We start from the raw sequence: 17,896 nt of genomic DNA, 5'->3' as shown, positions 1-17,896 counted from the left end.
AACAATTTTTATAATACTTATTTTTATTATTATAATATTTTATAAATTTTAAGGAATATGACAAAAGAGATATTGTAGGTATTGAAAGGGGGGACTATGGGAAGAGCGGTGGTACAAAAGGGAAACAAGAATGTGATTCAATTCTATTTAATTAAAATATGTTTTTAAATGTTAACAAATTCAGATAAATTGAAATCATGTCACTTTTTTCACCATAATACATAAAAGTTTAAAAAAAAAAAAGAGGTTAGCAAAATCATTCCATGTTTCCTTGTGAAACTTAAATCCAAGGCTGCATGAAAACCCAAGAATTAAGGATTTTTGAAGAAGATACGGGTAGCAAGATTTTTTTTATCAGCAGTAACTAACACTATAACCCTTAATAAGTTAGTTAACATACTGTTAGTAATTTTCAGGAATAGACAAATGAAATAATGAATAAGACTAGAATCCTCAAAGGAGAGGAGTAAGGCTATGAAAATATTACTTACGTTAGAGCATTGGATGTTTTTCCTCATACAATGCTGTCATAATAATCTGCATCAGTCCAAACCAAGCCTCAGCCCATTCACACAACTCAGTAATGGACAAGTTGCAGACCCAGGGAAAAAGCAAACTATGTAACTTTTGAAGATGATCTAGAAGGTCATGACCACACTGTAGGAACTACTACCCCAATGAGTTACAAAAGGCACAAATCTGCTTGTTTACACTAAACCTGAAAACGCATGCTGATATCCATAGACCAAATGAACAAACCACAAAGAAAAAGAAAAATATATAGAACTACAATTTTTCAACATATATATTTGATGACACACTAGAAAATTGGGGGGAAAATTAAAGTAGACCAAAAATTTCACTGAAGAAAAGGTTCCTATGGCTTACATGTGAAATGGTGCTTGACTCTCTCTCTAATTAAGAAAAATCAATTATAAAACACAATTTTCTTTGTATACTTCACATTACCAAACATCAGCACCAAAGTAGAGAGATTTGGAACTCCGTTCATTGCTAGAGATGGAAAAGTCAAGTTCAGCAATCACTTCTAGAAAAGCTGTGTGATGTGTTCTTATAGGCCACAGCTATGCCTTTCCCAGGACTGCCCAGTCTTCTGTCTGCAAGAGTGTTCTGAATATGTTCACCAAGGAGACATGACCAAAACTGTGAATAGACCAAAAAAAAAGCCTATTTATAGAAAAAAGTCTAGAACCAGATGTTTAATGAAATAATATAAAAGTAAATCATAGCATATGGTAACACCAGGGAACCAGAAAGAACGATAATTATGTGATAAGATATGTGAATCTCAAGAGTATGGTGGGAGCAAACAACATTTACTAAGGAAACACGTAAGTAGGGTTATTCTTGATAAAAAAGATAAAACATGTACAAGAAAACAATGTATCAAAGAAGAAAATGTGTAGCTGTGAAGAAGAGAAAGAAAAAATAAACACAAAGGTCCTAATAATCTTCATGAATAAGAAGGGAAAAAAGATAAATGGAATGGAGAAGATGAGCTGTGGGTACCACAAAAATAAGCATTTCCCTTCATTTTTAACAAAGGTGGGGAGCATGAAGGCACCATGCTTTGCCAGTCTCTATGCCTTCCTTATATTTTTATAAAGATTTTACATGTTTATACAAATTGAATGATCCCAAAGATCAGAAAAATAAATAAGAAGCCTGAGTAGCAGAGAGTAAAGAAGCAGCCGCCCCCCCCCCCAGACTGTATCTCCATTGCCTCCTTCTCATCCAAGCCAACATCACTTCAGTTACTGTTACACTGGAGCTGTCCTTTTGCTTAAAGCTTCCTGGTAGGTCACTCGCTGCCTAATTAGTCTCCATGAGCATGTGAATGTATGGGCCTGTGTTAAGGCAGCATCTCCAGAAGTGTTGGATCTATGCCAATAACAGTTACTAAGCCCAGCCAGCACCCTGTACTTCCACAAGCCCACTGTGAACATTATTCCTTAGGACTTGGCTCGGCCCATTAGACTCCCCTTCTGGCCATTCTTGGCTTTTCTGTTTCTTTTTAGAAGGTTTTTGTTTTGTTTTGTTTTGTTTTGTTTTGTTGTTTTCTCAACAGTAGCAGCATTCATTTCCAAAGGCCAACAGAGTCCTCAGCATTCCCACATCATTTCATTTTTATACCACATAAGCAGATACTTTTTAGTCCTCCGTCTATGGACAGAAATGGATGGGTTTCACTTTAAGGGTGTTACTCCTTGTCATGGTTCACAAGGGCTTTTGCAGGAGATTTTCTCAGCACAAAGTCAAACAAGAGATTAAATTGTAGAATATCATCCTGAATAACAAAGGCCATCTGGAAGAGCTATGAAGCAGGCAGTAGCGTACCTTCTTGCTTCTACTCCCAAGAGATGGTCACATCATCTTTTACATAGGGACATTTTCTCAGCAGCTCCCCTTCTTAGCATGTTGGTACTTACTTTTCAGGCTAGGGCTGGAGGGCTAGCATTCAGATTTAAGTTTACTTGTCTGCCTCAGAGCCTTTCTGGTAACTAGGGAGGCCTTAACTAATAGACAAGAATAAAGTAAATTCTGATGCCTAAAATGGCTGTGGCACATCTAATAAGTTCTCTAAGCGTGCCCCTATTCTCTTTGTCAAGTTCCTTTTCACCACGCCTCCAGCTTTTCACAGATTCATTCATTGAGAATGGTAGGTACAATGTATAAAGAACTACGGAGCAGAGACTAAAGGAAGGACAATTCAGAGACTGCTCCACCTGGGAATCTTTTCCATATTCAATCATCAAATCTAGACACTATTGTGGATGCCAGCAAGTGCTGGATGACAAGAGCCTGATATAGCTGTCTCCTGAGAGGCTCTGACAGTACCCGACTAATACAGAAGTAGAGGCTCACAGCCATCCACTGGACTGAGTACAGGGTCCCCAATGAAGGAGCTCGAGAAAGGACCCAAGGAGCTAAAGGGTTTGCAGCCCCTTAGGACGAAAAACAATATGAACTAATTAGTACCCTCAGAGCTTCCAGGGACTAAAACACCAACTAAAGAGTATACATGGTGGGCTAATGGCTCCAGAAGCATATGTATAGCAGAGGATGGCCAAGTTGGTCATCAATAGGAGGAGAGGCCCTCGGCCCTATGAAGGTTCTATGCCCCAGTGTAGGGGAATGCCAGGGCCAATAAGTGGGAGAGGGTGTAGTGGCAAGCAGGGGGAGGGGGGAGGCAACAGGGGTTTGTTTTAGTTTTTGTTTATTTTATTTTATTTTGGAGGGGAACCTGGGAAAGGAGATATTGTAAATAAAGAAAACATCTAATAAAAAATAAAAAAGAGGGCTGGCGAGATGGCTCAGTGGGTTTAGAGCACTGACTGCTCTTCTGAAGGTCCAGAGTTCAAATCCCAGCAACCACATGGTGACTCACAACCACCTGTAATGAGATCTGACGTCCTCTTCTGGTGCGTCTGAAGACAGCTACAGTGTACTTACATATAATAAATAAAAAATCTTTAAAAAAAATTTAAAAAAATAAATAAATAAATAAATAAATAAATAAATAAGATATTGAACATACATGGAATTTGGTGTCACTAATGTCAACTACTTAACTGTGAGAAATACTGTATGACTCCTGGCAGAATGTGACATATGCATCACTTAGCTATGTATGGGGCTAGCTCCTCCCTCTCGTTCATGGGCATGTCCATATCAGTGTGTTGTGGATGAAGTTTCTCTCCTAGTACAAGAGGAAGTGATGTCCATACAGAGCTACTAAGCTTAGCCTTTCATCTGACCCATGAGCTTGTCCCTGGTTTTCTAATCTCCTCTCACTTCTGAGACAGGCAGAGAGCTTCGGATCATTTTCTCTTCTTTGGCTATTCAGTCTGGCTGAGTTAGGCAGATTGTCTAGAGTCTTCTTGCATCTTCGCCTCCACTGATATGAATCCCTTTCTTCTTGCATCATGTCTTTGCACTCTTTTAACACTGATTCCTGCCCAGCTCATCTATGGCATTACTGTCTTACATCATTCCCAGGCTAAAGATCTTGAGCTAGCTTCATTTTCTTTTCCATCTCTGCCTCCTCTTATGTCACAAGTTAACTCAGCCTTTTAACACACTTCCTTTCTTTTGTCAGCGACTCCTCACTAACCCAGACTGCTGTACCTTCTGTTATCATTTGTCTCGAGGGTTCCCTTTGCCTTACTGGACTTCACAGACAGATACAGCTCCTTAGAATATGGAAGCTTTCTCTTTGAAACCTCCCTGGGGGAAAGATGTCTGCCTAAGTCAGTCAGACTGCATAGGAGAAAAAGAAACAAGAGAAAATCCTCCCAAACTATCTGCCTGTCTCAGAAGTGAACGATCTAGGACAAGCTCATGGGTCACATGAAAGTCTAAGCTTGTAGCCCTGAATGGACATCACTTTCTCTTGTGGTGGTAGAATACCATCTACATTACACTGTTACTATTCTTAGGTCATTAGAAAAGCCTTATGCAAGTAAAGTAAGGCATAATTACAGGCAGAAACACACCTGACTTGGGCAACCTTAGTGTACATCTTTTGAAGAGACTATGGGTTGGAGGGATTGTTGCCACACAACAGAGGAGTGAGACCAGTAGAGAAAGAATAAATTAAGTATGTAGAAAGGAAGGCATTTTCTGTGGGAGTATGGTGGGCCTGTTGCTTCTCTTGTAGCTCTGATAGAAAACCTTCAAGGATAAGGCTGCTTCCCAGAAGCAGCTGAGGACAGGAAAGGCAGAGGAGCCCTCCTGGTACCTTTCTTGACATGATGGGATTGCTCAGTGATGCTAACTCAGTAGCTGGTGTGCCCTTGTAGCCATTTTTCCTGAAGCACTAAAGGGGTTTCCCTGCCCATGGATGGAGTAGTGAAATAGACCAGGCAGCCAGCATTGGGCAAAAAGGATGATGCTGATTTTCACAGATTCAAAATATAAGAAAGTTGGAAAAGTTAAGTAGAGAGACTGACCTGAAAGAGAAAGGCAGTCCTAAAGTCACTGCTGGGTCCCACTTCTTAGCCGAGCTCCTCTCTCTGTAAGAGAATCTTCATGAATCCTATCTCATAATGCTGTTCAAATCCATAATATTCATGGGGATAACTGGGCTTTTTCTCATTAAAGTGACTTGGTAAAAACAAAGAAAAACACTTTTAAAGGCATACCATACCCTGTTTTGCCATTATAATTAGCATAGACCAAGCTGATTTTTCCTAAAGTCAGTGAAATTGACTCACTTTTTTTGCATTTTCAAAAGTGCATAGAGATATGGAATAAGTAGTGCACTGTAATCAAGATAGGTATCAGAGTTCCACAAAATAGCCCCCCAACTAATTACCCTCCTAGACCCAGGCAACCCTTGGTCTGTTCTAAATCTACATCACAAGGTTAGGCTCAAGAATTCATTTTTGCTGGTATAATAACAATGCCAACTCCAGAACAGGGTCATTGTCCCTAATTAAAAAGATTCAATGTGCTCTAAACCTCTAAACAATTTTAGAGTGTCACTAAGATGCCATAATTTGGAGCATTTGGGTTTTTCAGATGAGTAATGCCCTAGTAAGGCAGTAAGGTCTACTTAACTCTAGAAATTTCCAAAATCTGAAACACATTTGGTTTCCAAGAATTTCAGGTAAGTAATATCCCATTCACATTCATACTATTTTAGACCAAGTCACATTTCTAATGTGCCAGGCCTGACTTGAATCTTATAGATAAAGAAACTGAGGCTTTGAGAAAGTTTAGAGAGTGAAAGAAGAAAGAATGGCCTGTAGCTATGTTATGGGTCTGAAATCATTCAGAAATTGCCCAGTCAATTAGAAATTCACATGTTCAAAAATTGACCATGAATAAATTTAATAAATAAGAGGTTTTATTAAATACAGTCACGGGCCATAGATACTGGGCCAGGTGCATTCCTAAGACTCATTCATGTTCAGACTATGGTACCAAATTACATTAATCAGGGGATTATAAAGGCAAAACTCACGAAGCTAGGTACTTCCTAGCCTCGTGCAATCAGAGGCAAGCATACATCCTGGCGTATTCACTGCTTGCACATGATCAAGCACACATTCTGTGCTGTTAGTTTGTTTACAGTAGTAAAGACATACAGCTCATTTTCTTACATGAACAAAGGCCACCACATTCAAGGAAGTTATATGTCCTTGATCAAGTAGGGCTTACAGGTTAGAGGCAGTTTTGATTTATAGATCTCTTAAGCACAGTGATTTCAAATTAAACCATAATGTTAATGTGCATAAAAAAGGGGACATCTCATGGCCTCATTATAAGAGTCTGACTCTTAGATCTGTTTTCTTGTGATATAATTTTTATTCTTAACTATGCGTGGATGTGGTAGCTGGTGAGGAGGTATGTGCATGCATGTGCACATGATAGAGGATAATCGAGGGCATTAAAGACCCCGGTGGAGTTCTAAGACATGGTCCTCAGACCTGCAAAAGCAACAAGCATTCTGAACCACTAAGCCATCTTTCCAGCCTATGTCTGTTTTCTTAACTTTGGTCTGACTGTGTACCTTCAAAAGATCCAGATTGTAGGACACAGTGTAAACTTTCTAGAAAGCTGTGTACTAGAATCCTCTTAATTTTTAAAAAAAATAACAATAATCACAAGGGAGGAGAGATACAAGTAAGGATTTGGTAAATTTTACTAATAAGGAAATAAAATCATTAATTCAGTATAACATGAGGCCATGATCCTAGAATATCTTTCTTACAACCTTTGGAAATATAGAGAAAACAAAGCCTAGAACCCTTATACTCCGATACAGACATCTAAAAATCTAGATAAATTAGGTAAAGTACTGTGGCTGCTTCAGTGCCCTGAGCTTCAACTTCTTAAAATGCCTAAGCAGGGAAAAATGATCTTTAATCTGTTGCTTATGTTTCAGGTTGGAGTCCCCAACCCGATCTCTAGTGATGGAAGCCCCAAAAGGAGTAGAAATAAATGCAGAAGCTGGCAACATGGAAGCCACCTGTAGAAGTGAGCTGAGACTGGAGTCCAAGGATGGAGAGGTAAGGAGTGGGAAGGACAGAAACTGGGAGTCCACTCAACCAAAGGCCTACCTTTCCCCTAGGCTGGTTAGCACTGAGATATATTACTATCAACCAAGAATCCCATAAGAGGGCTGAACATCATGATTATGAATTAAACCCATAATGTACAAATGTTATGATTAGTTATTTGTGAAGTACTGGGACAATACTGTGTATGTATCACAAGTGCAACATTATGTGACTGTGAAAATGAACACCATTTCCAAATTCTCTCTTTCCCACAGCCTTAAAATAAGATTTAATTCACCCACATAATTAAGTTGTATATCATACCCATGTGGCTGAAATGAACTTAATACACATGAAATTATTTTATGTTGTATGCGTGGGTTCTCTTTGTGCTACCCAAGTCAGAATGAACCAGAACCTAAGATGGTCCAAGTAGATGGCCAAAGAGGAACATGTTGTTGACGCTCCTCACCCCAGCACAACCAGGTCCTTGAACACAAATGCCACTTGTAATTTCATAGACAAGATAAGCTAAGTTCTCCTAGAGGCAGGAGTCTGATCTGGCTGCAGATTATGAGGAGACTCTTTTCAAGTGTTCATGGGTTAACTGTGTTAATTAAGAATGAAAATAAAGTGACAACCTGACTTTCTTAGATAAAATGCTATTCTGCCTTGCCTACATACTTAGAGGGCATCTGGCTCACCCTGCATCATTATAGCCACTCAGTGAATATTTAAAAAAAAAATATTTGGTAGACATTTCCTTTTTTTTGTTTTAAAAGAATTTGTCTGATAGAGCCTCCCATCATAACAATCGCCTCTTCAAATAGCCACGAACTGCCAGAAGGTTCCTCATCTAGGCAGCGCAGATTTGACCTCTAGAGAAGGCAGTTATCCTCAAAAGCCTAATGACACCTTTCACCACAGTTTATCATACATATATATGGCATTTCTGAAAGTGTATTCTGTTGGATATCAGTGCCACCATTAGAAAAAGAAAGCAAGAAGGCCATTCACTAACCTTTTAAATCATGGATAATACCATAGATTCTACTGTCTTCTGGAAGCTTCATATTGGCCATGGACAGGCAGTGTCCTGAAGTAATGAAAACTAATGTGTCATTCCTACATTTTTTTTTGACTCACTCTTCTTAGTCTGCATATTACACTTCTAAAAACTGCTGCTATCAAATATTGCTAGAATATAGGCTTGGGTGAGGTTAGAGGCTGTCTTATCTCCACTGTCAACATGGCTCAGCACATAGTAGGTACTTTCAAGGCTTAAATTTAATGGAATAGTCAGCTTTCTGAGTTAGAAAGCTTAGAAAGCAGCCTCTGACTGATTCTTTCTTTCCTATTTATTCTCTCTAGATTAAGTTAGATGCTGCGAAAATCAAACTACCTAGACTGCCTCGTGGATCCTACACACCCACAGGAACGAGGCAGAAGGTCTTCGAGGTCTGCGTCTGCGCCAATGGGAGGTTATTCCTGTCCCAGGCAGGAACTGGTTCTACTTGTCAGATAAATACAAGTGTCTGCCTTTGAAAGACTATCCATAGTGGACAATTATCGGCAGCATAAAGGCCCTTTTTGGCTTGAGACACTGGCTGCCAGCTATTTTTACTAGAACACAGAAAGCCTATCAAAGCCCTTTTGTGTGTGTGTGTGTGTGTGTGTGTGTGTGTGTGTGTGTGTGTGTATGTGAGTGTGTATGAGTAGTTGTATGTGGGTGAATATAAATATATATAAATATATATAAATAAATATATATATATCCTCTGTATAAAATGAGGTTTCAGTACAAAAGGAACCATGGGTGACCCTGCGACATCATCCACTGTCATTTTTCTGCCCCATTCCCATCACCCACATGACAGAATATAAGCATTCATTCAGGCCCAGCATTTCCCAGGCAATTTCAAATCACACAGTGGATTGAGCACCCACAAAATATCCATTGATATGTTCAGGAAATCACCTAGCTTCTCTTGTAAAGTCATTAGAGGCAATGATGGCGGGAATCTTCAGGTCACTCTCAAGTGCTGATATACTGGTCAAAAAGAAAATATAGACCCATCTGTAATCCCAACACCAAGGATGTTGAGTTGATGTTGGCCAGCCTGGGCTATATAGTGAGACTATGTTAAAAACATAGATATTTGATTTCCCTTTCTTAGCTTTAGCCAAGCTGATCACATTCTTCTCTTCAACATAAGGGTGAGGTAAAACTATAGAAATTAGCCATAAGAATTCAAAATGGCCACGCTACTTTGCAGGCCAACATAGATGTATGACTAAATGAATAGGGGTAGGTCATATTGAGTTCTGAAATAACTTAATCCACTCACCCAAGTTCTATTATTCAGCTTCCTTTAAACTTACATATTCTCCTACAGTCAATGAGTAAGAGCTTTGAAATAAAAGCTTTCACCATAGAAGAGGAGACCGGTTCCTCCTCTCTAGGCTAGAAACCACTCAATGGCCTTACAGGTAAAGAAGATGAGCGAAACATCCAAGGGAAAACAGTCTCACAAGCTTTTAGGTTCTCCTTCCTGACTTTATCCAACAGATGGACTCAAAATTATTAAATCAGTCAAAATCCCAAAGAGTGAGCTCCAGATCCCAGGAGAAGTCCTTTTAAGATAAAAATGTAAGAGAACCACAGGGAAGCTAGCTAATTCTCACAAGTTTCTTGAGATGAGTGGGCCATTTAAAGACATGTCATATTTTCAAGGGCTTGCACAATCTCTCTTACTTTGCTCTTGTATATTTTGTCAGCGCTGGGCTATTCATATTCCTTAACTCACTGTTGCATTTTCCCTAGGAGTCACAAACCTAAGACTCTACATGCTGCCAGAATTGCTAATGGCAAGTTAATATAAACAGGGTCATGTGTCTGCATCAGAATCACTGTGTTCCCTGGGCTCAGCAGCACCCACTCCCCATATATGAAAATAGCTCTCTAATTCCCGCCATCATCTACCTCTTAGCACCCCACCTTCATTACCATGCCCCAGGGTCACCCTGGCCAGCTCTTGTGCTGGGACAGGGGATTATACCATCTCTGTTCAAAGAGGGGGAAATGTGCCTATGCCTTAAGCCAATGCACTCAGCAAGGAGAAGCACATCCTATTTATCTTGTTACCTGTAGTTTATTTTGGGTGGTTAGAGGGAAATGGTTTAGTCATGACTGGACGTGAGAAACTGGTAGACAAACCAGTTTTCACATTTAGGATCTGAAGAGCCCAGAATGGAGGTGTAACTGGTTTAGAACATCCTTGAAGCCAACAGACAAGCAGTGACCCTACAATTTTGAATGAAGTTGTATTTGTAGGCCTGAATGGCATTTGTTTTTGTTTTTGTTTTTGTTTTTGTTTGCCACAAGGTTTTAATTTTTCTTACTTCACAAGATGAATGGTTTGTTATAGGAGACAAAAAAGAAGTTTGCTATTTCTGATATGACATGCAAGCATCCATCTGGGGTTTGTACACATGGTATGTACTCCTCAGTTGCTTATTGTCACAAAGAAGGAACTTTCCTATCCTGACTCATGACTTGGACTTCTGGCTTCTGGGCCAGGCCTAGCTCCCCTCACCCTCTCTGTATATCTTATATAGAGGCACTGGGTGGGTCAATTTTGGGGCAAGATCCTTAAAATTATTCCATTTGCAGTATGGAACTCTAAAAGGGGATCCTGTGAGAGTCCTTGGGTCACTAGATACTGATGTTACCAGTATCCTGTAGTCCCTTTCTGCCAGGATCTACATGTTTCACACACACGGGTATCATTTCAAGTCACAAAAAGCCCTTCTTAGCTCTTAGAAATACCTATCCCACATCATTCAAATAAACAATAACTCTGAAGTCCCTTGGGTTCATAAAGAAGACAGGTTTGTTTGAGGCAAGTAGAAGGGTGTTTTCTTTTGTGTAAATGGACAAACTGCCTTTGCATCTCACACCTGTCACCTCTGGATAAGAAGAAGTCACAATGTCCCCTGAACCTCTTTTGATTTTATTTATCAGTTGTGACATAAAAGTCATACTCCTCATGGATTTTATGACAATTAAAAACTGTTGTGGTCACACATGCCAAATTGAACCCTAGAGCAAGCAAGTAAATCAAGCAATCATGATCTTGATTCATACACAAACACACAATAAAAATAATATCAGGTAGGGATATAAATCAAGAATCTCTGGAGGAATACATAATACAAAATTGTGTTTAATTCTGTCTTTCAATTATGTTAAAGGACCACAGTCTACCCAAGTAATAAACAGGATCTCTGGCATGAATAAGATTATGTATTCCAGTTATGACTAGAAACTAGTAAGATGAATCCTTTGTTAGTCAATGAACTTCTTATACCTGCCCACCCAATGCTCTCCAACAAGAACATTTGTTCACAGTCACAAAAGAAACTTTCACCAGAATTCTTGGAGTGGGGTTGGGGGAGGAGGGAACCAGCATTTATATTAATGTCTGCTAACCCCTACTTTTTAGAAAAAAATTAGTCTTTCTGGCCTTTATATATAGTATCTTCTAGACAATCACACTTCTGGGTCTATTAAGCATTATAATAACATGATTCAAACAAATCTTCAGCCCCCCTAGAACTTCTTCTGGTATGCTACTGGTATGCTACCATTCTTCAGAAAGCATTTTACAAATCAAAATGTATTCTCCAGATATATTTATTACTTCCTTCTGTTTGGCAAGTCCATTCTGAAAATCATGAGAGTTCCATTTGGAGGGACTACTTCAAGATGGCAGATGTTTTGAAATGCTCCATGGTGGCATCTGTCTAGATAGAAACTTGATGTGTGGCTCCATAATGGTTAAGTGACTAAGGGACAGCACTAACAGAGTTGAATTGGTTTTTAGCTTCCTTCGGATTATTCTCTCTCTAGATAAATGTTATTGCACATCTACAAACCATAGACCAAAGATTGCTTGAGGGTTGACACTATTGAAAGGATCAATAAACTATGAATTGGAGACCAAGCCTGATTCCATGGCCAGCAACATTTACATATGAGCCATGTCACTCTATCCCCCCCCCCACACAGTTGATTGCATGGCCAGCAAACCATTATGATTATATAGCCCTTCATAAAAAGTATTTGCTGACCCCTGAGCTACAGGTCACTTATGGAATGGGTTACACATAGTGGAACAGAAGGTGGATTTCTCAGTAACAGGGAGTAGCCTGTGTTTCCCTGGGGGCTTCAGAATATGAAACTTGAATGAGTATTTGAAGAAGAAGGACTTGACTAAAAGAGAAGGCAGATCAGAAGACTTTGGGTAACGGAGGAAGTGGAATGAAAAGAAGCTTGTGAACAAGCAAGATGTGCTCCCATTGCTGTCATTCTCTCCAGAGGAGTTTTGATAGGTGTTTCTCAGGTGACTAATGTTTGACCAGAAGTGAGCGAAGAACAGTGATCTTGATTCAGTCTCTTTCCTAAAAATTCTTGAGTCTATCTGCACCCAAAAAGACTGTATCTTTCCATGTGCCAGAGAGACTTCCACACCTAGGTCCTCCAGAGAATAGTTTTGACCTTATATGACCTCTGTTACCTATATCTCCAGTGTAGCCAGTATTCCTATAGCCTCACATTAGGTACTGAATAATGGGAAGGATGAAAAACAAGGACACCTTTATATATGTAGGAATAAGTAACCACTGAGATCCTTTCCACAGAGCCATTTCTAGGTGTGAACAGATGAACAGCAGTTTATTTTTGCTCTTAGGAATTTGGGTCTTTTCTTTGCTCCTTGGAGTGGAGGGAATACAAAAAGGGGTGGGGTGGGGGCATGTTTCATATTCACATACCTCTCTGCTTCTGTGCAGTAAGACAGAGTCCTACTGTAGATCTGTCCCTTTCACTGATACTACCTTTGTACTTGGTATGCTAACTCTGCATCATGATAAATGGAACTTGGAGGATGTGAATATTCACCTTGGAGAGGCAGGATATGTTTCAATGAGAATGTCTACCATTTTTGGTCCTTAACTACATTGTGACAGGAAAGCCCTCTGCCTTCCATATGAATATATTAGGAGAATCAGGTTGGCAGAGCAATGAGGGTATCCTGATTTTATTTATTATAAACAAAAGGTAGCATAATGCTTGGGCCAAATCATTGAATTGATTTGCATTTTAAGCACCAATTTTTTTTTAAGGATCAATAAAATGAAAAAAAAATCTTATTTATGTAAGTTGTAAACAAGACCAGATCTCTCTCCCCACACCACATACCTTAGGTAGTCTTAGGTACAAAGACAAGATGATAATCAGCTCCTTGAATGATACATTGGCATGGTGCACCCGTAGCAGGCAGGTGAGGGGACAGTTCTAATGAAAGAAACAACCTTAGAAAACAGGTCTTTCATCTCAGAGATAAAATATCTCTCTCTTGCAGTCTTTCATCATTTTTTTCCCTTGGAGGAAGGCTTCCCCAGTTCCAACATATTTCCATTAAAATAGTTGAAACTTACTGCATTGGGATGTCAGATGCATCTCTTCCTCTGTGGGTAATCGGAATTTAAAATTATACAGTTGCCTCTGAATTTCCCATTCACAAAGCCAAACCACTGATAAGTGATAAAGCAGCCACCAGCCTGCTGCTCCAGCCAGCACAATGCACCATAGGCATTAGGCACTTTCTACAGCAATGCGATTCAGAAGAGTCTTAAAAGCTTTCTTCATAATGGAGTCCTTGAAATTTGTCGAGGCAGGTCTGAATGGCAAAGGGAAAATAATTTCTCATGGGAGGTCCTCTTTCTGAGTATAGTTAGAGCACAAGTGTAGAAGAAAATCCCTTGGTGACATCGATGCTCGCGCATGGATGCCTCCCCCACACCCTCCGCCCTGACTCCCAGTTTTGCTTTTGTAGAAATGGACGGAGTAAGAAATCAGTATCTTCTTTTGAGGAAGATAGAATGTCGTGAGCCTTTGATGCAGTAGGGAGGGTGAAGTCACAACACAGGATTAATGGTGCCATCAGACCCATCCATAAAAAGTTGCAAGTGTATAGCAACAGCAGTGCCAACTGCTGCTCTTCAAGCCCAGCCACAGACAGCATCAGGACATGCTCTGAGGTTACAATTGGAATAGACTAAAAGAACAGTTGCTGGAGGCAAGAAGCAGCTTTCAAGTCCCAGCCCACCTGTCCTCCTAGGACACCAGAGTCCTCAGCCAAAAGCCTCACTCAGCGGGTTGCCATCCTCAGTGCAGAGTGTGTGGCTTTTGCTTCCTCACTAAATAGACAATTTTAAAGCTGTCCTTGCTGAGAACATAGGAAAGGAAACATATGTGTAATATTAAAAAAAACCTACCCTGCATACCCAGTGTCTCTTCAAAGTCCATGTTTACATTTGTGTTGCAGGGAGCAGAAGATAGCTTAGATTTCATAAAGTAAGAGACTCCAAACTAGACTGTTCATTTAGTTGAGTGGTACAACAGTGGATTGTCTGAGGACTTGGAAATGACATTGGTCCATGGGGAAGACATTATTGTTTAGTATTCCTGTTAACATGACTTGTGAGACTCTAGGATGTTGTTTTCAGAACAGCAGAAAAGCTATAAAACGTCACCACAAAAAGGGTCATGTCCTCAAAACTCATGTGTAAAACAAGAGGTTTCCTTGGATCCACAGCCTACCCTAAAATATGGGAAGAACTAGACTCTATGTTCTAATCATTTTCAGAACTGTATACTAAGACTCATTGAACTGTGCGCTAGGTGCTGTGCTAAATGCTTTCTATACAGCCGATGAGTTCCATACATTGGAGTTGAGCCCCCTACAAGGTTCTAATTCACAGATATAAAAACACTGTGACTTCAAGAAGCTAAGAAACACATTCTAATTCAACTATCTATAAAATGACCAAACCAGAATGTGAGCCTCACTCCTGAGGAGCCACCAACATTTCAATATTAGTTTTCAAGTTGGTGGGAGTGCTTTAGACTAGACCTTCTTGAACAAATGAGGCTACAAAATTTTTTCATCTCCATTTTCTGCAATTACTTATCAAGGTTGCATACAATAGTAAAGTAAGGATATGTGGAGTGGAGATATAAAATAACTTAATAACAGAATCTAGAACAACAACAATTTTTTTGGTTCTGGTTATAATTCTTGTTAAGTCAGACTTCTGGCCCTTTTGATTGGAAGAGCTTCATCTGTAGGAGAAAATTTGAATATTCAGTAATGCATCTGTATAGATGTATGTTATTCTCTCTCTCTCTCTCTCTCTCTCTCTCTCTCTCTCTCTCTCTCTCTCTCTCTTTCTCCTCTCTCCAGATATATATATATATATATATATGGATATATATATGTGTGTGTATACATGTATATATATATACATATATATATACTTCTCCTACACTTCCCTCCAAAAAAAAGTCAAACATCTTATTTTATGTGAGCTATTTGAAACTATTAGACTCTCTTTTTACTTCTAGTAAAATAAAATCGTCAAATAAATCATGGCTCAATCTCTATCACTGAGAATTACCTAACACTCAATTAATTGTTAGCATTCAATGTCATATGGAACTAATCAAACCACCCTGACTCTATAATGGTTTCATCCCCACCCCTTGTCAACTACCACTAAAGGGCCACATCCCTTCCCAGGTACACAACTTTTCTCACTAGAGCTTTTAGGCTATCACCACCAATTCTTGTGAGTTGGAAATGAGAGGCATTCTACACCTCAGTCAAAGCACCTCTTTTACATTAGCATCCTGCCCTCAGCCCTGAAGCTATCGACTTCCCAACTGGAAAGTAGGAAGTGAATACATCTACAGCTCATTATAACTGGGTAGCTTTGGAATGTTGGCACCTTCTGAACACAGAATTGGAGGTTGATCTATAGAAGTTAACAGACAAGATCTTGTTTTGAAAGTTTAACTCAGCCAAAGTCTGTCTAGATACATTACACACTACTATGCCCTTGGAAAAATCTTGCTGTTAGCTTGGCCCTCCCAGATCTGAAATGCTGTGAGATAAGGCCGATTGTGCTTCTATGTGCATCCTTCACAGGACAGTGGAGGGTCTGGACACTCTCGTACTCATCCCCAGGGCTAGAGTTTATTTGCTCAAAAAACCTTAAGAATGGTTGGGTCAGTCAGAGATTTCCCTTTCAATGGTGTCAGTTTCCAAATGGCAAAACATGTATGTATACCTTTAATGGGTCTCATGTAACCAACCTAACAGAGCTCTAAAAGAGATTGGAAATTATAACAAAGTAATAGGAACTGATGGCATATTTATAACAGAGTAACACAAAAGCAATTTCTATCCAATATTCTCATGAGGAGGTGGAATAGATTTTTTTATCTCTTTAGTCAGTATTTTGCCCACTAAAGCATACCTGATGTGGTCATACTTTAGGTAGGAGGTAGGACATCCCTCAGGATGGATACCCTTTGGAGAAGACACTCTGGGACTCTTAATAAAAAAGATGAGGTCATAAAAGTTCAATTGTTTGGTGATTATGAACTTTGAAAAAGGAACCACATCAGGATGAATGAAGCAATGGAATTTTTCCTTTGTGTTATTTTTAGGTTGGATTTTGTTTTGTTTTGTTTTCTCTGGGTTTGGGTGTGAGATGAGAAGAGTGTTTCAGTTTTGTTTTAAATAACATCAATCCTTGCACACTCTATGCAAAACTTTTGTAAGCATTGCAATAATGCTATGAATTACAAGGAACTATTTTAACTTTATTACACTTTCTGTATAAAAACAAATTTGTATTTAATATTATTTCAACTGCAGTCTTGTAAAATATATTAATAAAAAATAATGATTGCTAAGAAGGAAAGTACCCTTGTCCACTTCTTCAGGGAGCTCCTCTCTCACAGCTAAGGAAATGCCACATTAATTTCTCTTCCATATCTCTCCGATCAATGGTCTGACATGTTGGCTGAGACATTTTGACTCTTGGAAGGAGACTCACATGAACCACCTTATGGAAAGAGAGGTAAATGTAAGGTAAGCATGGCCTGCAGTTTGAGAGTCACATGATTTGGAACAGGTCAAGGGAAAAGCTATTCCTCATGACTCTCTGAGGTACACAGCTGGGCTCTTACAGAGGGAACTCACCACTGTAAGTACCACTATACTCTCCAAGTCCTTGAAGAAGTTAATCTGAACGTTTCCTTCCTACCGAGAAGACCCATTCAATCAGCATCCCTTGTCAGACTGTGGACAAGCAGGCAATCTTGAAGTCAGGTGCTCAGTCCTAATCTAGCATATTTTCATCTTTTTTCCAAAGAATAGTTCAACATACCCCTAAATAGAGCACAGTGAGAGCAAGTAGTCTGGAAGACAGGCTCCCCTTGTCCCTATCGTACTCAGTCCTTCATTTTTAGTATCTTCTGCTTCCATTGTGACAGGTCACTCTGTATACCACTTATTCTATCTACCTAGAACATTTCATATCTTGCACCACTCACCTCAGAATACCAAGCCTCCCAGTCTTGTGTGTAATTTCTTTATGATCTTGATCATTAACCCTGAATTCTACCATTACCTTACTTCACCTCATAATAAGACATTGTACTGTGCTCTTACCTATCTGAAACCTTAGAATCTTTAGTTTTAAAGTTAAAACACTTGAGCACATCAATCACCTAATCAATCATCACAATTGTATTATAAGGTAAATAGTATATGACAAAGCACTACCCATTTTCAATGTATTTTCTTCAAAGGCTGCTTCTCATTAAATTTACCTGCTGACTACCAATTCTGTCCCTGCTGAAGGGACAGAATCCTCAGAGCAGAAGGGTATAGTAAAAGTCTCATTCCAAAGCAAGGTGCTATCTATGTCTAAAAATGCCGTTGTTTTAAAGC

General features: G+C 39.4%; 1 protein-coding gene across 5 annotated transcripts in view; it reads left to right on the top strand.

Annotated features, from left to right (window-relative positions):
* The window catches only part of Sgcd (sarcoglycan delta), a 973,571-nt gene extending 958,848 nt beyond the window's left edge, over positions 1 to 14,723 (top strand). For all 5 annotated transcript variants that reach the window (XM_031353950.1, XM_031353948.1, XM_031353949.1 and 2 more), the window contains 2 exons: positions 6,914 to 7,037; positions 8,400 to 14,723. In XM_031353950.1, the coding sequence (XP_031209810.1) occupies positions 6,914 to 7,037; positions 8,400 to 8,573 (298 nt within the window). In that variant the 3' untranslated portion in view covers positions 8,574 to 14,723. The remainder of the gene's footprint in view (positions 1 to 6,913; positions 7,038 to 8,399) is intronic.
* Positions 14,724 to 17,896: the final 3,173 nt, after the last annotated feature.

The sequence above is a fragment of the Mastomys coucha genome, unplaced genomic scaffold (assembly GCF_008632895.1).
Source record: "Mastomys coucha isolate ucsf_1 unplaced genomic scaffold, UCSF_Mcou_1 pScaffold5, whole genome shotgun sequence".
NCBI lineage: Eukaryota > Metazoa > Chordata > Mammalia > Rodentia > Muridae > Mastomys > Mastomys coucha.
The sequence above is the reverse complement of the archived record's forward strand: the minus strand, read 5'-3'. Positions and strand labels throughout refer to the sequence as shown.